We start from the raw sequence: 20,881 nt of genomic DNA, 5'->3' as shown, positions 1-20,881 counted from the left end.
AGATAGAAGATAGAGAGATAGATAGAAGATAGATAGAAATGAGATAGATAGATAGATAGATAGATAGATAGATAGATAGATAGATATGAGATAGATAGATATAAGGATAGATAGATATGAGATAGATATATATGAGAGGTAGATATGAGATAGATAGATAAATATGAGATAGATAGATATGAGATAGATAGATATGAGATAGATAGATATTAGATAGATAGATAGATAGATATGAGATAGATAGATAGATATATATGAGAGGTAGATATGAGATAGATAGATAAATATGAGATAGATAGATATAAGATAGATATGAGATAGATAGATAGATAGATAGATAGATAGATAGATATGAGATAGATAGATATAAGATAGATATGAGATAGATAGATAGATAGATAGATAGATAGATAGATAGATAGATAGATAGATATGAGATAGATAGATAGATAGATATGACCTAGATAATAGATATATAGATATGATATGATATAGATAGATATGAGATAGATATGAGATAGATAGATAGATAGATAGATAGATAGATAGATAGATAGATATGAGATAGATAGATAGACAGATAGATATGACCTAGATAATAGATAGATAGATAGATAGATAGATAGATAGATAGATAGATAGATATGAGATAGATTATAGATAGATATAAGATAGATAGATAGATAGATAGATAGATAGATAGATAGATAGATAGATAGATAGATATGAGATAGATAGATAGATAGATAGAAGATAGCTAGATAGATAGATATTAGATAGATAGATAGATAGATAGATAGATATTAGATAGATATTTAATAGATAGATAGATAAATAGATATGAGATAGATAGATAGATAGATAGATAGATAGATAGATAGATAGATATGAGATAGATAGATATATAGATAGATAGATAGATATGAGATAGATATATATGAGAGGTAGATATGAGATAGATAGATAAATATGAGATAGATAGATAGATAGATATGAGATAGATAGATAGATAGATAGATAGATAGATAGATAGATAGATAGATAGATAGATAGATAGATAGATATGAGATAGATATATATGAGAGGTAGATATGAGATAGATAGATAAATATGAGATAGATAGATAGATAGATAGATAGATAGATAGATAGATAGATACTGTACATAGATAGAATTAGAAGCCACAAGTTCCGTGTAGTGAATACAGTGACAGATAGACATGTCAGACATACACATAACAGAGGGCGGCTGATGAATGCCTGAGAATTGTTCAGTTATTTTTACTTATGAAGATGTGAAAGTGTTGGGTGTCTGTGGACACTTAGTACAGTGACACCATATTGGGAGAGGGGCTTTGCTGGGAGGGCAGAAATCCCTCTATATAAACCATCCAGCCACTTCCACATCAGTAACCTCTTGGTAAGTTGTGGTTCCTGAAGGATCTGGTACTGGGGGTTCTAGTCTAATAGCGGACGCTTCTCTAAACTGACACTTTCTTTTCCATCCAGGGGTACAGAAGATCTCTTACATCAAGAGCAGCTCCAGGAGGTAAGTGTCCATATCACCAACCCGTGCAAATAACCCTCACTTACTGCCAGGGATACTCCAGTACAGCCAGCAAGCAATACACCTGACAGCTAACGTGCATACACACATACATACATACATACAGTACATATACACACATACATATATACTTACATACATGCATATATATCACACACACGCACACACACACATTTACATACATGCATGCATATACATAGTACATACAGTACATACATACAGTACATATACACACATACAGTACATATACACACTTACAGTACATATACATACATACATACAGTACATATACACACATACAGTACATATACACACTTACAGTACATATACACACTTGCAGTACATACACATACATACAGTACATATACACACTTACAGTACATATACACACATACAGTACATATACATACATACAGTACATATACACACATACAGTACATGACAAAAAGGACAACAACATTTACAATACTCCAGCTGACTACTTATATCCATCTCCTACACCTCATTCAAAGCTTCCATAGCGCATAGAATATAAGTTATTATAGTAAACATTAAAAAACACAATGTGCAATTTATTTCTGTAAAGTCACTATTTGTGCAACTCTTTAATCAGCCGCGTTTTCGGATTATTTAATTAGGATACAGACAAAATAATGAAACTTTGTGCTCAGCATCCAGCAAAATTCAGCCTCAGCATAAGGAGCTCACTAAATACCCCCAGCCCTTGTGTCCCCCCGGCATTTACGCCCACTTGAATTTGGCGCGTTTGCAATGACACTTTCCGTGTTTCTTCTTGCATTGCCCATCACATTATCCGCATCGCAGTTGCTGACAGTATTAAAAAAAACAAACAGTAATATGTTATATTCACAACTGCTATCCTTAACTTCTTAGTACATTGCAGCACAACTCGCAGATCAACAACAGATAAATATACACCTTGCGCACAGGTTTCAGTGATAATATACCACATCCATCGTACAAGCTAAATATATTTTTTCTTAAACTGCAAACAAAGTTTTGTATTATTATTATTATTATTAGTATCATTACTATTTTTAGTATGTTAATTGGAGGGATTTAAAAGTGTAAAATTCTCCTTTTAAATTTACGCTCTTTGTATTACGTAATTACATGTTCTTGAAATACACATATAGTATAAAGACGTCATTTGCATTATAATTTATTTATAATAACATCTGGCTAACAGACAGTTTACATAAATATAACTCAACAGCACAAGAATTATTTTAAGAGAACACAAATAGCATATTTACAATACAAAGACAAGGTACACTTCATATATACCCATTTACCACCTAAATTCCGGGTCTGACCCGGAGTTGGAACAAAGTTCCTATCCGGATCAGACCCGGAATTTTGCTGGCGCCGACTCTGGATATTCCCGAGTCAGCGCCGCTCACATCGCAGTCGGGTCTGCATAGACCCGGCTTTTGTGGATTGAAAGTGGTCGCTTGGAGATGACGTCATCTCCAAGTGCCACTGAAGCCGGACCAATCGGCCGGCTAGCAGCGCACTCCAGGTCATCGTGACCCGGAGTGCGCTGTTCTCATAGCAGGGTTTCACGGGCTACGCCCATGTTAAACCCTGCTAGTTACCTGGGTTGGATTGCCGGGTCACTCGACCCGGCGATCCAACTCTCTCCCCTTTTACACCAGGGAGCTGCCCGGGTTAACCCTTCAAAAACCCGGGTGTTAGCTCCGGTGTAAAAGGGGTATAAGTAAACTCAATGTTTTAGCTTCTTACTGCATTACGGGCCTGATTTAGAGCTGCAGACTGTTAGCGATGCTGACATATGCTAATGCCGCAAGAAGCGTCTTGTTTAAATAGACGTCTCCTGCTGGCTTCCGTGATCCGCTGCTGCGTCCAAGAACCCAGAGTTGGATCACCATCGGCCAGCCATTAGCCCAAAGGCTTAGCTTAAGGCACCGGATCTCCAGGAAATCTGCTTCAGAAGATTTAGACCCTGCCCTCGGCACTGCCAGAAAACAGCGCCGACGCACCCCCCGTTTTCTCGGACACAAGCTGTGGCTTCTCCGACACTGCGACCAGAGCCGCAAGCTGCATCGCAGCACTTGCAAACTGCGACTCCGACACATTCCCATTCAACCCACCACCATCGGGTTTGTGTTCATCTTTGAATTAGGGCCTACATTTTTTGCTTATTAAGAAAATTAGGTACTTTTTCTTTTTACCAAACATGTAACCAATAGAGGTTTAAAGGGGGTTTATCTAAACTTGTGCATGATTGGGCCTGGAAAATTAACATACTAATAAAATGTAAACAACATTCTCCATTGGTAAAAAAAAAAAATCCTGTTTGTTTTCATCTTGTACAGACTGCCTCGACCATGGCTAGTGATGGGGAATTGTCGGTTTTCGGGGAAGCCGCCCCCTTCCTGCGGAAATCAGAGAAGGAAAGACTGGAGGCTCAAAACAAACCATTTGATGCCAAAAACAGCTGCTTCGTGGACGACGTTAAGGAGCTGTATGCGAAAGGCCTTATCACCAGCCGTGATACCGGGAAAGTCACAGTAAAGACCGACGATGGGAAGGTAAGCCAAGAGATTCATCCAGTTCATAAATGACTCGTTGGCCAACTGCCAACGTCGTGCTGGTCAGCTGAGCCAAGTCTCTCGTTGTCTGCAGGACGTAACTGTTAAAGACAGCCAGGTCTATCCCCAAAATCCTCCCAAGTTCGATAAGATTGAAGACATGGCGATGCTGACCCACCTGAATGAGGCCTCCGTGCTGTTTAACCTCAAAGAGCGTTACGCGGCCTGGATGATCTACGTAAGACGTTCTATCTCATTTAATAAATGTCAGATCGAATAGATGTAATTAAGTGTTTTTGTTTATTGATTTTTTTTTTTTTAAATTGCAATGTTCACTAGATACTTCACAACCAATACTAATAACTAAAATATACTGTAGTGCTGACAGCGGTCTGGCATTGGTAAGGGGCAAGAAAAAATTGTATCCTTTATTGTCCAGCAGAGTAAGTTTACATTGCTACCAGGCATGCTATAAGACACAGGGGTAAATGTAATAGCCTGCGACTCGCAGGAATCGGCGAGTTCCCGGCAAGTCTGCCTGATGTTTTAAAAGGGCAATCCAAATAATTGTCCCTTTAAAAATCGTGCAGCCTCGCCAGGATCTCGTCGATGCTTGCAAGTCGCAGGACATTACATTATTTCCAAAGTCTGCTACTCACGGCTTCATGAGGTCTCACTCATCCATTCCAGACCTACTCTGGACTCTTCTGCGTCACCGTGAACCCCTACAAGTGGCTGCCGGTGTACAACCCCATAGTGGTTGATGGGTACAGAGGAAAGAAGCGTATGGAAGCCCCACCACATATCTTCTCCATCTCTGATAACGCTTATCAGTTCATGTTAACAGGTAATGAGCCTACCAGGCTCTCAGTGCATCCATCAACTCTTTGTTTGATAACTCTCATTGGGTTTATTATTATTTATTTTTATTTTTCAGATCGTGAAAACCAGTCCATCCTGATTACGTAAGTAGGGTTCCAGATTTCTCTGTAGACCAACGTTCTTATTATTGCTGCGTCCTTATCATTGCATCTCTCTCCGTTTGTCACCAGTGGTGAATCGGGAGCTGGAAAGACAGTCAACACCAAGCGTGTCATCCAGTACTTTGCAACAATTGCAGCAGTCGGGGACACAGGGAAGAAGAAAGAGCAAATCAACAGCTTAAAGGTGAGATACGTGGACCTTCTACACTAGTCCGAATCTAGGGGTGGATGAGTGTTGTCGCTGCCTAGGACCCAGGACCTATGGAGCAGCACCATTGCTATCCCGTGGCACAGCATTTGGCTTGGAGGGTGGCTCGAACAGCTCCAGACTCTCAGCTTCTTCCAGGTCTTGGCAACCCCACCCCTTGTTGGGACTTCATGACGCCCTATGTTCAGGGGGCAGGGCCAGCACAGGCCAGAATATCGCCCTTCTACAGCCCTCTAAGCTGTATCTACATATACTAGAGTGACGGGAGAGGCACTTAACTTACATGACAACACGTGTTTAGGAGTAAAGAGAGTAAATAAACTAAATGATATTACAAACTACCGTCGGCTTACTTAAACTGTCTGAGACTCTGGAAAATCTCCTAATATAAAATCTAATCTCAAATTTTTACTTCTGACAATTAACAGGGAACACTAGAAGATCAAATCATCCAGGCCAACCCTCTACTAGAAGCCTTCGGTAACGCCAAAACCGTGAGAAATGACAACTCCTCCCGTTTTGTAAGTATACGATTGTTTGAAAATACCTACATGTGGACTCTCGGAAAAATACGTATTCCAACGAAGCTGTCTTTCCACCATCTCTAGGGTAAATTCATCAGAATCCATTTTGGAACCACAGGAAAACTGTCTTCTGCAGATATTGAGACCTGTAAGAGCCACCCGGATAATTTAACATCTTAGTCCTTCAATTACTTTTATTTTCCTTGTATAATATGTCATATTTTCCAATTATAGATTTGCTGGAAAAATCCAGAGTAACATTCCAGCTTTCGGCTGAGAGAAGCTACCACATCTTCTACCAGATCTTGACCAACAAGAAGCCGGAGATTGTCGGTAATTCACAATCTACTAGTGTTTCCCTAGAACCAAATAAGGAGAACAACCAATCAGATGTTTGGTTTACTTTAGGCGGAATTACAGTTTGCAGGGTGCGCAGATCACTAATGCGCGTATGCCCCAAATACTGGGAATAATGTTCTTTGCCAGGTTGCTTCAGAACGCTGGTGTCTTTAACCAGCTACGACTCTGGATAGATTGCAGTGAGTCACTTTAATAATCATTCTGCTTCTAGAAAGTCTTCTCCTGACTACCAACCCCTACGACTACCCCACCATCAGCATGGGTGAGATTGCTGTCAAGAGTATCGATGACGTAGAGGAGTTGATGGCCACAGATGTACGTATCATAAAGTTGTGTTCTACAGAAAATGATCTGAACAGTGAGAGGAAGATAACACATTTATGTATCTGCAGAGTGCCATCGACATCCTGGGATTCACACCAGAGGAAAAGATGGGCATCTACAAGATGACGGGGGCGGTTATGCACCACGGCAACATGAAATTCAAACAAAAACAGCGTGAGGAACAGGCTGAGCCCGACGGCACAGAAGGTAAATAATGAGATTTAAGTTCTCATTCTTGGAGAAAAAAAAAATGTAAAGCAGAATATTAGGCTAGAAGATTATTTTAGACAAGCCCAGAGATTTGATGTTGAACTATTAATTTTACAGTTGCTGATAAAATCGGCTACTTGATGGGTCTGAACCCTGCTGACCTGTTGAAGGCTCTGTGCTACCCCAGGGTCAAGGTTGGGAATGAATATGTCACCAAGGGACAAACCGTGCAACAGGTGATAAAATATTTGCCAAAAAAATAATAAATGTAAAAAAAGTAAAACTAGGACTAAGGGCATGATTCACTACTGTACACAACTGCGTATGCAATAGCGATTACACACGCAGTTCAACTGCGATACATTGCGACCGCTGTTCCCTTGCAGCACTACACAAGGACGACTACTTTACTTACCACACATCCGTAATGTTTAGCAAGACTGTGAGACCATCTGTACAATCGAGTACCATCGCAGCCTCACACACGCACAAGGTCAGACCTTACTCACTTACAGCCACGCACGCTATCAGGCCTTAGGCTGCGTAGGCCATCAGAGTGGATAATTTATGCACGCCCCTGCAACGGCGTTGAAACGCACTGGCACACCTGCGTTTGCCCGACCACTCCCCCAATCACCACCCACAAACGGCACTTCCTGTCAATCACTCTGCAATGGGTCTGCGTAGTCACTGCGATCATGGTGCCGATCGCAATAGCTAGTTCACGCATTCGCAGAACACAACAATCGTCCAATTGCGTGCGTAATCGCGGTTGCGTACGATAGTGAATCAGGCCTTAAGACATGAGTGTGCCGTAACCATCAAGGATAAGTATTCTCTTTCTTTTAGGTATATAATGCTATTGGTGCGATCAGCAAGTCTGTTTTTGAAAAGTTATTCTTGTGGATGGTCACCCGTATCAACCAACAGTTGGACACCAAGCAACCAAGACAGTACTTCATTGGCGTGCTGGATATTGCTGGGTTTGAGATCTTTGATGTGAGTGGAAACCTAAATATATCAGACACAACTGGTAGTGTTCGAGTAATGTGAATGATTGTCTAAAGTAAACAATGATCATATTGTCTTCTCCAGTATAACAGTTTGGAGCAACTTTGCATTAACTTCACCAATGAGAAGCTACAACAGTTCTTCAACCACCACATGTTTGTCCTGGAACAAGAGGAGTATAAGAAGGAAGGAATTGACTGGGAGTTCATTGACTTTGGCATGGACCTGGCTGCCTGCATTGAGCTTATTGAGAAGGTGGGCATCACTTTTCCATATTCTTTGATCACAAGCACTAACAGATCCATGATTCATGACTATTCCCTTGTCCTTTCAGCCAATGGGCATCTTCTCCATCCTGGAAGAAGAGTGCATGTTCCCCAAAGCTACTGACACTTCCTTTAAGAACAAGCTCTACGATCAACATCTGGGTAAATGCAAGAACTTCGAGAAGCCAAAGCCTGGCAAAGGAAAGGCTGAAGCTCATTTCGCCCTGGTGCACTATGCTGGCACCGTGGATTACAACATCACCGGCTGGCTGGACAAGAACAAGGACCCACTGAATGAGACTGTTATTGGGCTCTACCAGAAGTCTCCAGTGAAGCTCTTGGCCTTCCTGTACTCTTCCTATGCTGCAGCTGATGGTAAGGGCTCTGCTATAATGCATCTAACATTTTACAGTTTCTATATACCTCATGCAGTTAGTTGACATATTAAATTAAAATTTTATTTTCAGCTGCAGATGCTGGAGCCAAGGGTGGGAAGAAGAAGAAGGGGTCATCTTTCCAGACTGTCTCTGCCCTGTTCAGAGTAAGCTCCTTTGGTGGGACAATGCTACACCTTGTTTTTTCTCCAAGGTTCTATAATTTAATATTCTCCTAGCACTTTGTTCTTTTCCCATTTTCCCATCCATTTTCATACAAAAGGATTCAACCAGGTATGTGACCTCTCCTTGTCATTTGGAATAACATTGCTTTTCCTCCATAGGAAAATCTGAACAAGCTCATGACCAACCTGAGGAGCACTCACCCTCACTTCGTGCGATGCCTGATTCCCAACGAGTCAAAAACTCCAGGTAAAACACAAAATGCAGTTTATTTCATTATATTGCAAATTATGGTCTGAAGTTTAGTATCCGTTTGTAAAATCTTGTGTCCCCTCCCTCCCAGGCATCATGGAGAACCATCTGATCATCCACCAGCTGAGATGTAACGGTGTGCTGGAGGGTATAAGAATCTGCAGAAAAGGATTCCCCAGCAGAATCCTCTACGGTGACTTCAAGCAACGGTAAAGACTTGTCCTTGTCTTCTAATCCCCCATTGCTTCAAAGTTTGAAGTGTCAGCCGGAACTCAGGCTGTTTCAACATTTTCGTTTTCTTTCTACAATTTAGAGGGAGAATTATCAAAGCTTGGAAAGAGATAAAGTACAAACCAATCAACATCTAACTATTATTTTACAGGCTTTGTTTGATTGGTTGGTACTTAAGCTCTCTCCACCTTATATCTCTCTAAGGTTTGATACATCTCCCCCTTAATCGTAGAGAACAAAATATATTTTTCTCATTTTTATTTTAGTGCAAATTGTATTTTATTGTAGAAAATCAGTAGAATAACAATACAATTACTTATAGACAATATCCGGGTCGTTGCCGGAAAAGACAATATAGCAAAAATAAGACACTGGAAAATGTTAAAACTCAATCACAGAAATTGCCAGTGACATCATAAAATATCACAACATAAGACCCATTTATATAAAAAAGAAAGGAACAAAAAATAAAAAGTAGAAACGCAAAAAAGACACAACACAAGCAGACAAAGACATAACTAGACAACAAGGTAAGAGGAGGGAGGAAGGGAAGGGAATAGATAGAGTAAATCAAGAAAAAGAAGAAGAGCAGTCACCTCAGATCACATAATATAGTCTCAGGTTTATCAGTACTTATTAAAAAAGGGATTAAAAAAAAAAAAAAAGGTTAAGTATAGCTGTTAGTATCTGAACCAAGTGCAGGGGCGCAGATTTTATCAATATTTATTATTATTTATTATTTGGGACTAATCTAGGGAATTGGAGGGCGGGAAGCGGATAGGATATTTTTGAAGAACACCGAGTCCTTGAAATCCATCCAGCGACCCCAAGTATCTCTGAAAGATTCGTAATCACCATCAGCAGCAGAGGACAGTATATCATCCATATCCATATATAGATCCAGTCTAGTGAACCATTCCATAACTGTTGGAGTAGAGGAGGAGCGCCATTTCACCGGAATAACTGCTTTAGCAGCGTTGTTCAAATTACATAATAAACTTTTCTTGTACCCTGAGAGGGGCCTAGATGATAGGTGAAACAACCAAAATGTTGGCTCTGTAGGGAACGGTTCATCTAAAATTTTCGTGGAAAGGTTGAGGACTTCAGTCCAAAAAGGCTGAAGGATAGGGCCTCATTTTTATTTTACCTACCTTCTCTACTATTTTACTTTAATATTATCACTTTCATTTTACGAAGTATTTTTTTTTTTTTATTATTATTATTATTATTATTGTTATTTGCAAAGTCATAGTCATGTATGGAACGTTCTGTCCATACTTTCTTCACATAATTAAACCTACACCACACCTTGCCAATTTGCATTAAAAAGCCAACTCAGTGGTCAAGCTGACATTTTCATTTTGGATGGGCGTCTCCAGGTACAAGGTCCTCAATGCTAGTGCCATTCCAGATGGACAATTTATTGATAGCAAGAAGGCTTCCGAGAAGCTCCTCGGCTCTATTGATGTGGATCACACCCAGTACAAGTTTGGACACACAAAGGTGAGAGATGACATTTAGCGAGGGTCCTAAAGTTGTTCTAGTTTTGGAAAAAGATGACTTTACTAGATGTTCTTTCCTACAGGTGTTCTTCAAAGCTGGTCTTCTGGGTACTCTAGAAGAAATGAGAGATGACAAGCTGGCCCAGCTCATCACTCGTACTCAGGCTCTCTGCAGGGGCTTCCTGATGAGAGTGGAATTCAAGAAGATGATTGAGAGAAGGTACTTGTGGAAGATACTGATGACAAGGATACCTTCAGAGTTGTGTCTTTTCTCCCATCATTTATCCAGGAATTAAGTTAAAAAAAAAAAATTATATCTCAAATTTTGGTCAGATGTATAGCATTGGGCTGCATTGGAAAGTGTACTTAAAAAAATATTTCACATCAATGTAAATAATATATGCATGAGCAACTTCACAATTATTAAGTTTGGTTTGATAGAAAGAGTTTATCCTCTAAAAGTAACACAAATGTTAATGTTGATCTCTTGGCTTATGGACAAGATAAAAAAAAAAACAAGACACGACTCACAAATGTAAATATTCTTTAGCAGCGACAAATTAAACAAATAGGTAACCGTTACTTACAATGCGCATTCATTAAGAAGGCTGATATATTAGTAGACGCCTTAACTAGTTGCTGATCAAGTTCTCTGTTACTGCATAAATCTAGCACAAGACGGGTCTATTTGAGTAAACTTTTTGTCATTCTTGCCATCATAAAAACTCTATAAGAAACAGTAAACACCACAAAAAGTTCCTAAAAACTGTGCTCGTATCCAATGTGTTTATGTGTCTTTGGATGTTTACAGTTTAATTGAGGTCTATGTTACATCGCACACAGGAGAATGTTTTTTTTATGTGGTCTTCTGTCCCACAGGGATGCCATCTTCGTCATCCAGTACAATGTCAGGTCCTTCATGAATGTTAAGCACTGGCCATGGATGAAGCTGTACTTTAAGATTAAACCACTCCTGAAGAGCGCAGAGACTGAGAAGGAGATGGCCAACATGAAGGAAGAGTTTGAAAAGACCAAAGAATCCCTGACCAAGTCAGAAAAGAGAAGGAAAGAATTAGAGGAAAAAATGGTTGCTCTGCTGCAAGAGAAGAACGACCTTGTGCTCCATGTGCAGTCGGTAAGGAGGGAAGCAGATATATGTTACTATGTTTGAAAGGTATTATTTTTATTTTTAATTACAAATAGTTTTTCATTATTAAATAGGAAGGAGAAAGTTTGGCTGATGCAGAGGAGAGGTGTGAAGGCCTCATCAAGAACAAAATTCAACTGGAAGCCAAAATCAAAGAGATCAACGAAAGGCTTGAAGATGAGGAGGAAAGTAACGCTGAACTAACAGCCAAGAAGAGGAAGCTGGAAGACGAGTGTTCGGAGCTGAAGAAAGACATTGATGACTTAGAACTTACTTTGGCCAAAGTCGAGAAGGAAAAGCATGCCACGGAAAACAAGGTGGGAAGCATAGCAGTGCTTATGAAGCAATAGATTTCTATTCCCCCCACCACCACCACCCAAAAAAATAGATGTCACTTTGCATTATTTTGATTTTTTATTTTGTTTCTTTTACACTTAGGTAAAAAACCTTACAGAGGAAATGGCATCTCTGGATGAGAATATTTCAAAGATTACCAAAGAGAAGAAAGCTCTCCAAGAGGCCCACCAACAAACTCTTGATGACCTTCAGGCAGAGGAGGACAAAGTCAACACTCTATCTAAGGCTAAAACCAAGCTGGAGCAACAAGTGGATGACGTGAGTCCATGTACTTGTCATGTATTTGGTTCAGAACAACTAACCACCAAGTATAGTGTATAAATTTAAAATCCTTTTGTACCTGATCAGCTGGAAGGTTCCTTGGAGCAAGAGAAGAAACTTCGTCTTGACCTTGAAAGAGCCAAGAGGAAACTTGAAGGAGATCTGAAGCTTTCCCAAGAAACCGTCATGGACCTTGAAAATGAGAAACAACAAGCAGAGGAAAAAATTAAGAAGTTAGTGATAATCATCTATATGCTTTATTTGGCAATGTTGCTATTTAAGTCAATTCACTGACAACTTCCTAATTTACGAAACACAGGAAGGACTTTGAGATAAACCAGCTGCAAGGAAAGATTGAGGATGAGCAGTCTCTGGGATCACAACTGCAGAAAAAGATCAAAGAACTACAGGTAGAGTCACAGAGCTAAGAGGCAGCAATATTGATTCTGTTAATACATTAAACTGTATTTATGACAATTTAATGTTCCATATTAGGCCCGTATTGAAGAGGTTGAGGAGGAGATAGAAGCTGAGCGTGCTGCTCGAGCCAGGGTTGAGAAACAGAGATCGGACCTCTCCAGAGAACTTGAGGAGATCAGTGAACGGCTGGAGGAGGCTGGTGGCGCAACCTCGGCTCAGATTGAGCTGAACAAGAAACGCGAGGCAGAGTTCCAAAAACTGAGACGAGACCTGGAAGAGGCCACCCTTCACAACGAAGCCACCTCTGCTGCCCTGCGCAAGAAGCACGCCGACAGCGTCGCTGAACTCGGAGAGCAGATTGACAGCCTCCAGAGAATTAAGCAGAAGCTGGAGAAAGAGAAGAGTGAGTTCAAGATGGAAATCGATGACCTTGCCAGCAACTTGGAGAATGTCTCAAAATCAAAGGTACGACTAGCACCAAGGTAACAGCAAGTACATCTTTCTGTAATAGCTGAAACCAACCAGGCAATTTTATGATTTGTCCTTGAAGGCCAATCTTGAAAAAGTGAGCCGTGTACTTGAGGATCAGCTCAGTGAAATTAAATCCAAGGACGATGCACAGCAAAGGCTCATCAATGATCTTTCAACCCAGAAGGCCCGTTTCCAGACTGAAAATGGTATATAGTTTAACAGAAAAATAAATGTCAATCATGTATAATAGATATATACTTAAGTGGTTTGTAAAATTGTGCAAATATTTTGGAAGCGCTTCATTTGATGGTCGAATTGGACAGCACAGACGACGTAATGGTTAGCATTACTGCCTCACAGCACTGAGGTCGTGGGTTCAATTCACACTACGGCCCTAACTGTGTGGAGTTTGTATATTCTTTTCCTTAATACAGACTGTACAATTTTTATACCTTTTTAGGTGAACTGTCTCGTCAATTAGAGGAAAAGGAATCTCTGATTACTCAACTGACCAGGGGAAAACAAGGTTTTACCCAGCAGACTGAGGAACTGAAGAGGCAGCTGGAGGAAGAGACCAAGGTATACTAAACAGAAGATGGCTTTTAAATTGCATATTCACAAACAACCATAAAATACACTTTGAAGCATATTGAAGTTAGTTTAAGTAGCTTCCTTAGGTATTAGCTTGACACCAAAGTTTTTTTATGAACTGGTCATTGATATTGCTCTAATTAATATTACAGCACACATAAATTCATATCTACTTTACATTAACAGGCCAAGAACGCTCTTGCTCACGCTCTGCAATCATCTCGCCACGACTGCGATTTGCTCCGCGAGCAATATGAGGAGGAACAAGAAGCCAAGGCCGAGCTCCAGAGAAGTTTGTCCAAGGCGAACAGTGAAGTTGCCCAATGGAGAACCAAATATGAGACCGATGCCATTCAGCGCACAGAAGAACTGGAAGAGGCCAAGTATGCTCATACAATATGGGATATATAGACTGTAAAATAGGTGAGCGCATGTCTGGACTTACTCACTTTCTAACTCTTCAACTATAGGAAGAAGCTTGCTCAGCGTCTCCAGGATGCCGAGGAACAAGTGGAGGCCGTTAATTCCAAGTGTGCCTCCCTGGATAAAACCAAACAGAGGCTTCAGGCTGAAGTTGAGGACCTGATGGTTGATGTGGAGAGGGCGAATAGCGCAGCCGCCGCTCTTGATAAAAAGCAGAGGAACTTTGATAAGGTATGAGAACAGATATTCAGCCTCTGTGTTCTTTCCATAACACTTGATACTTACATAAGCCTAAATCTCCCACTTGCAACGGAACAGGTTCTAGCAGACTGGAAACAAAAGTATGAAGAGGGTCAGGCCGAGCTGGAGGCCGCTCAGAAAGATGCCCGGACACTGAGCACTGAGATCTTCAAGATGAAGAACGCGTATGAGGAGTCCTTAGACCAACTGGAGACTCTAAAACGCGAAAACAAGAACTTGCAACGTAAGCATTTGAGAATGCACTGTGTATCTCATTTTGGGGGAGATATATCAAAGCTTGGAGAGACATAAAGTACTAACCAATCAGCTTCTAACTGTAATTTTACAAGCTGCTGGGGAGATGTATCAAGTTGTGGAGGGAGGTAAAGTACAAACCAATCAGCTCCTAACTGTCATTTTTCAAACAGCTTGTAAAGTGACATTTAGAGCCATATTCAATTTGAGGCGAAAAGACGTCATTTTCACCTGTTTGAATTATCCCTGTATTCAATTACATTGACTTTTCGCTGGTGCGAAAAGTCAATGTAAAAAAACGGGGATAATTTTTCTCCAGCCTTTAGCTGGCGAAAAAAAGTGCAGAATTGGGGATTAGGGGTGCAGGTTTTAAAAAAAAAATAGCCTGCAACCCTGGGAATACCCCCTAAAAACAATGTGTGTCAAAAAAAAAGTGTAAAAAAAAAAAAAATAGGGCCACCCTCCAAAAAAAAAAAAAATTTACATTTTGGGGTAAAAATAAAATAAAATAGGGAAAACGTATGTAAAATAGATAAAATCAATCCAGAGGGGTTCCAAAGTATGCGGCTGGTGTTTTCTTCATTGCGGGTAGTAGCGGCAGGTGCATTTTTTAATAAATGTAAAAATCCTTTTAGGGACTTAAAAATATGCTTGCACCTGTTTTAATGTACCTCAAATTTGATGGACGTAGTTACTTTTCCCAAAAAAACATTTCTAAATGCTCTTCTGCATCACCTTCTTCAAAGACGCATTTATGCACCTGCCGCGGCTATTTAAAAACCCGACTTCCTTCAGCAGGCAAAAACTGGGGTACCCATAGTGATCCCCCATGTCTGGACATCTTTAGGGGAGTCCAAGGATGATTTACCAAAAATTCCCGTTTTTTTTTCCGCTGCTCCAAGTTTCGCCGGGTCCCGTTTTCCCGTCCTTTGAAACTGAATACGGGGAATAGCGGGCACGCGCGCGATACTTTTCCGCCTGGAAAACAGGCGAAGGAGGCGAAAAGTTCAGCAGGCGAAAAGTCTGGACTTTTCGTCTCAAATTGAATATGGCCCTTAGGTGCTGATTGGTTGGTACTTTATCTCTCCCCACGGTTTCATACATGTGCCCCTTTATTTTCTAATATTTTTGACTGCACACATTTTAATCTCAATGTATACAAGTTCATTATCCAACACTTATGCTGGCCATACACGCTACAATTATCGGGACGATCCGCCCGATATCCGCGGATCGTCCCGATAATTGTAGCGTGTGGGGGGGCGACCGAGGGTTAAATATTGCTCGGTCGGGCATGCTGGATTGTCCAGCATGCCCGTCCGATGCGATATTTACCGGTAATCTGTCGGCCGCATCTGGCCGTGTATGCCCAGCAATAGATTGGGTCTTACATTGCCAACAACAAAACAAGACATGCATACACGTCAGCCCCTTAAAGTTTATGTACAAAAAATAAGAAAAGTGAGACAGATTTATCATCCATCCTATCGTATAAGAAAAATATCCAATAGCATGAAGTTTAAATGGGCTGTTTTATTTCAGAGGAGATCTCAGACCTCACCGAACAGATCGGTGAATCTGCAAAGTCGATCTATGAGCTGGAGAAGTCCAGGAAGCAAGTGGAACAGGAGAAGAGTGATGTGCAAGCTGCATTGGAGGAAGCCGAGGTGCTGAAACGTGCCAGAAAGTCAACCAAATTAAAGTGTTTTCAACGACGAGACGCTCACTTTTTCTTTCACTCCTAAATAGGGCTCTCTGGAGCACGAGGAGTCCAAGATCCTCCGCATCCAGCTGGAGCTGAACCAGGTGAAGTCCGAGGTAGACAGGAAAATTGCCGAAAAAGATGAGGAGCTTGAACAGCTGAAGAGAAACAGCCAGAGAGTTATCGACACCATGCAGAGCACGCTAGACGCTGAGATCAGGAGCCGGAACGACGCCCTGAGGCTGAAGAAGAAGATGGAAGGAGATTTGAACGAGCTGGAGATTCAGCTGAGCCACGCCAACCGCCAAGCTGCCGAGACACAGAAACAGCTGAGGAACGTGCAGGCGCAGCTCAAGGTACTCCCAAAAATCTCTGTCCAATTATACTTGCAGCCACTAGAGGGCAGTATCAGTGCCCCACCACTAAACCAATCTACCTGAATGAGACCGACCGCAATGAGCTATATCTTCATAGTTATAAACTAATTATTTTATGGGGAAAATTCCAAAAGTAATTTCAGGGAATAATTAGACACACAACAGAAATGGGTTGGGTATAGGATGCTGGTGCTCGAGATCCTGGCGGTCTGAATCCTGATGCGGTAACTCGACAGGGTTCAGATACCGACACCTGTCGGTAAGTATCCTAACCCGATACCTTACCCCTCCGCCCCCCCAGCCTAAACCTAACCTACCCCTCTCCACAGCATAAACCTAACATTCCCCCTTAGTGCCTAACCCTCCCCCTAGTGCCTAACCCAAACCCCTAAGCCTAACCCTCCCCCTAACCCCACTAGTTACCGTCGGGATGCTGGCGGTTGGGATGCTCCTCCTTGATTCTGACTGGTGTCAATATTTCAGCACCGACATTCTGAGTGCAGGTATCCCGACTGCCGGGATTCAAACTACATCCCATGGAAATAACATGCTAATATAATATACATTTAAACATATTTTAAGGACTTTTATAATGATTACAGCTGATTTAATGGGAATACTTAGTACATCATTTTTTCGTTCTCTTACATGATGCCTTCCATCTTGTTGTCTTTTAGGACATACAGCTTCATCTTGACGATGCCCTCAGGAACCAGGAAGATCTGAAAGAGCAGCTGGCGGTGGTGGAACGCAGGAATAGCCTGCAACAGGCTGAGATTGAGGAAATGCGGTCTGCCCTGGAACAGACAGAGAGGTCCCGCAAGGTGGCTGAGCAGGAGCTCCTGGATGTCAGCGAACGTGTCCAGCTTCTTCACTCCCAGGTAGGATCACCGAGTAAGAAACGTGACTCAGGTGCAGTAGGAAACTTTCTGCACGGAAGTAGAGCTACACACAGCCTCCTCTTGTCCCGCAGAACACAAACCTCATCAACACCAAGAAGAAGTTAGAGTCCGATGCCAGCCAGCTTCAGAACGAAGTGGAGGAATCCATCCAAGAGGCCAGGAATGCTGAGGAGAAAGCCAAGAAGGCCATCACAGATGTAAGTATCAAACTCTTCCTCTCTCCAGACATTTCCATGCACAGGTTTCCATGCCAGTTCTGACTTCTGACATTTCGGTTTCCAGGCAGCCTTGATGGCTGAAGAGCTGAAGAAGGAGCAGGACACCAGCGCCCACCTAGAGAGGATGAAGAAGAACCTTGAACAGACAGTGAAGGACTTACAGCAACGCCTGGACGAAGCAGAGCAGTTGGCACTGAAGGGTGGAAAGAAGCAGCTCCAGAAACTGGAAGCTAGGGTAAGAAATGGAACCAGTAAACCTCTTCAATTTGATTTTTATGAAGTAGTGATGAATCACTAATCATTTGTGAATGTCATGTACAGGTGCGCGAATTAGAGAACGAGCTGGAAAATGAACAGAAGCGCGGTGTTGATGCGATTAAGGGCGTCCGCAAATACGAAAGAAGAGTGAAGGAGCTGTCTTACCAGGTGAAGCATTCTTCAGGCTGTCTGGACATGGTTGCACACAAGTCCTTGAACTGTCTTTAACAGTGTCTTTCACTTTTTCTGTAGACTGAGGAGGACAAGAAAAACGTTTTGAGACTTCAGGATCTGGTGGACAAACTCCAGATGAAGGTGAAAGCCTACAAGAGACAGGCGGAGGAATCGGTAAGTTGGAAACTCATTGATGGTCAAGATGTACTTCTGGATCTAAAGTAATAGATGAAAGACTATTTTTGCCGTTGCAGCTGATCTGTCTTGATTTACATCTGTAATAACATTTATCTATTTTTCCTTGGTCTAGGAGGAACAAGCCAACTCCCACCTCTCTCGCTTCAGGAAAGTCCAGCACGAGCTGGAGGAAGCCGAGGAACGGGCTGATATTGCCGAGTCCCAAGTGAACAAGCTCAGAGCCAAGAGCCGCGATATTAGCAGCAAGGTACAGTGCAATGTTATAGAGATCAGGGGTAATACATACAATGAAGATTTATGTGCCTAAGGTGGACCATTCACAGACCGGCATCCCGGGAACTCAGTAGCTACGGTAACTGTCCAGAAATATCTGCAAAGTGTCCGACTTGCTCCGACAACTGTATAAAATGTGTTTTTCATGTTTTTCCTTATAGAAAGGAGACAGCGAGGAATGAGAGACTCGTCCAAAGCAAGAGGATTATGACATTTGCAGAATGTGAATTTCTTTCTTCTCTAAACCCCCTGACACCTACCCCTTACCTGTACAAATAAACAATTTCTAGCTTAAAAAAAAAATGTATGTCTTTTATTTCCGTTAATGTTTTATTTGATTTTTTTTTTGTATCTGTCCCCTTATTTACTCACAATCACTGATACCATTGAAGGTTCTTTAGAAACAAATTGGGCATCAAATAGCCCTATGCCCCTGAAATTGTATTAACTAGATGAGAGACAACAGGCAAGTGACCTACACAGGACTCCATAAAAAGACAAGTGGGACCATGGGCATAACTACCATAGGTGCAAGCAGGGGCGTATTAAGAGAGGAGGGGAACCTTGTTCACTCACTGTCCGCGGCCCCCTTCTCTCTCCACGGCTGCCGTCAGCGAGTGACAGCAGCGGTACACTCCGGACACTAGAGTGTGCCCGGAGTCTACTGCGCATGTGCAGATCACCGGGAAAATGTCATGGCAGCCATTTTCCCGGTGATTTCCTACTGCAAAACGCAGGAAAAATGGCCACAACGGCCATTTTCTAGGCGTTTTCTGTAGCGCTACTCCGTGGGACATCGGAGAGGTAAGTATAAAAAAAAAACAGCATGGGTGCAGGGTGTGTGCCCCTGGGTGCAAGGGGAGCAGCTGTTATGGGGCCCAGAGCCGGGGGGGCAATCTTCTTTGTCAAAGTTACATGTGTTGTATATTTTTTTTTCGCCATTGGGTGGTACATTGGGGCTTTAACAAACTTTTGCCATGGGGCCTTCAAATATCTAGTTGCGCCCCTGAGTGGGACAACAAAAATATGCATGAAGCATGAGGCATGCAATACAATTTTAGGACAAGTAAAATCCATGCGCTTGTACACTATAGGGGAGTCTCATCCAGATTTTATATAGTACCGAAAAGATAAGTGTAGAGAGAAGGAAGAGATAAGAAAAAGACAGGAAGAAGAGGAAAGAGAGGATGGGGGTCCACCTGACCTGGGGCTGTGCTCATATGAATGATGTGTATATAAGGGGTCTATTTATCAAGCAGTGAAAAGTGTGGAGAAGTGAACCAGTGGAGAAGTTGCCCATAGCAACCAATCAGCTTTCAAGTAGCATTTATCAAGTACAGTCTATAAAATGATAGGTAGGAGCCGATTGGTTGCTGTTAATGTAATCTGACAATGGACACGGGTAGACAGACAAACACTTTTTTTCAGTTTTTTTCTGCTAAAATACAGCTTGGTTTAATCTTATTTATGGCATAAATGAACCATGAGAGAGGGGGGGCACAGGGCTGCCATTATCACGCGTGTCACTTTTGTGCGTCTGACACGTCTTATGGAATTGTTGGAGTGTACCTACAAAAGCCGCTTCCCCCTAACGGATCTGCATTCTCGCAAAACATTTACCGTGTAGACCATGGGCCTCACGTAATAGCCTGCGAGATGCAGACAGGAGAGCAATTCCAGCAAGTCAGCCCATATTTTAAAAGCGGCAATAATTTAAAAGAAAAAAACAGGTTGGTTTTGCGTTTTTAATTATTGCCGTTTTAAAAACACGGGCTAATTCGCGCACCCCCGTCTGCATCTCGCAGGCTGTTACATTAAGCCCAATGTGCACCTTAACGCCCTGTTATGTTATACATGTGCTTTTTTATACATTACTTTTGATGTTGCCATCAAAACTCTACTGCAGTAAATATCAACATAAGGAACCATTTACTGTCACTGAGCCATAATTTTGTCCATTGCGACAAGTGGCCGGCACAACCGTTTCCTTCCTGCCAGAGAACGCACTTATCCATGTTGGTGATCTTGCTGGAACGGAATGAGG

General features: G+C 41.8%; 1 protein-coding gene across 1 annotated transcript; it reads left to right on the top strand.

Annotated features, from left to right (window-relative positions):
* The first annotated feature begins 1,465 nt into the window (after window positions 1-1,465).
* Window positions 1,466-19,134, top strand: LOC148542362 (myosin-4-like). Its single transcript, XM_088470501.1, has 40 exons — window positions 1,466-1,548; window positions 3,927-4,142; window positions 4,237-4,380; window positions 4,833-4,989; window positions 5,080-5,107; window positions 5,195-5,309; window positions 5,762-5,854; window positions 5,942-6,005; window positions 6,092-6,190; window positions 6,429-6,532; window positions 6,610-6,748; window positions 6,869-6,987; window positions 7,601-7,750; window positions 7,847-8,017; window positions 8,097-8,403; window positions 8,496-8,569; window positions 8,747-8,834; window positions 8,929-9,046; window positions 10,448-10,571; window positions 10,654-10,790; window positions 11,450-11,705; window positions 11,792-12,034; window positions 12,156-12,332; window positions 12,423-12,568; window positions 12,655-12,745; window positions 12,831-13,220; window positions 13,306-13,432; window positions 13,687-13,805; window positions 14,004-14,200; window positions 14,288-14,471; window positions 14,559-14,724; window positions 16,278-16,402; window positions 16,485-16,793; window positions 17,492-17,695; window positions 17,788-17,913; window positions 17,999-18,169; window positions 18,256-18,360; window positions 18,445-18,540; window positions 18,677-18,811; window positions 18,999-19,134. The coding sequence occupies exons 2-40, from the start codon at window positions 3,939-3,941 to the stop codon at window positions 19,017-19,019; spliced, it is 5,823 nt and encodes a 1,940-aa protein (XP_088326627.1). The 5' UTR covers window positions 1,466-1,548; window positions 3,927-3,938; the 3' UTR covers window positions 19,020-19,134.
* The last annotated feature ends 1,747 nt before the right edge of the window (window positions 19,135-20,881 follow it).

This window comes from Taudactylus pleione, unplaced genomic scaffold (genome assembly GCF_031769625.1).
Source record: "Taudactylus pleione unplaced genomic scaffold, aTauple2 ptg000013l, whole genome shotgun sequence".
Taxonomy (NCBI): Eukaryota; Metazoa; Chordata; class Amphibia; order Anura; family Myobatrachidae; genus Taudactylus; species Taudactylus pleione.
Note: the sequence above shows the minus strand (reverse complement) of the source record. Positions and strands in the feature narration are given on the sequence as shown.

Coding starts and splice junctions, on each gene's coding strand:
- LOC148542362 (XM_088470501.1), top strand. CDS start 3,939: ATGGCTAGTGATGGGGAATTGTCGGTTTTCGGGGAAGCCGCCCCCTTC. Junction 16,403..16,484: donor CTGCATTGGAGGAAGCCGAG/GTGCTGAAACGT, acceptor ACTCCTAAATAG/GGCTCTCTGGAGCACGAGGA. Junction 16,794..17,491: donor ACGTGCAGGCGCAGCTCAAG/GTACTCCCAAAA, acceptor GTTGTCTTTTAG/GACATACAGCTTCATCTTGA.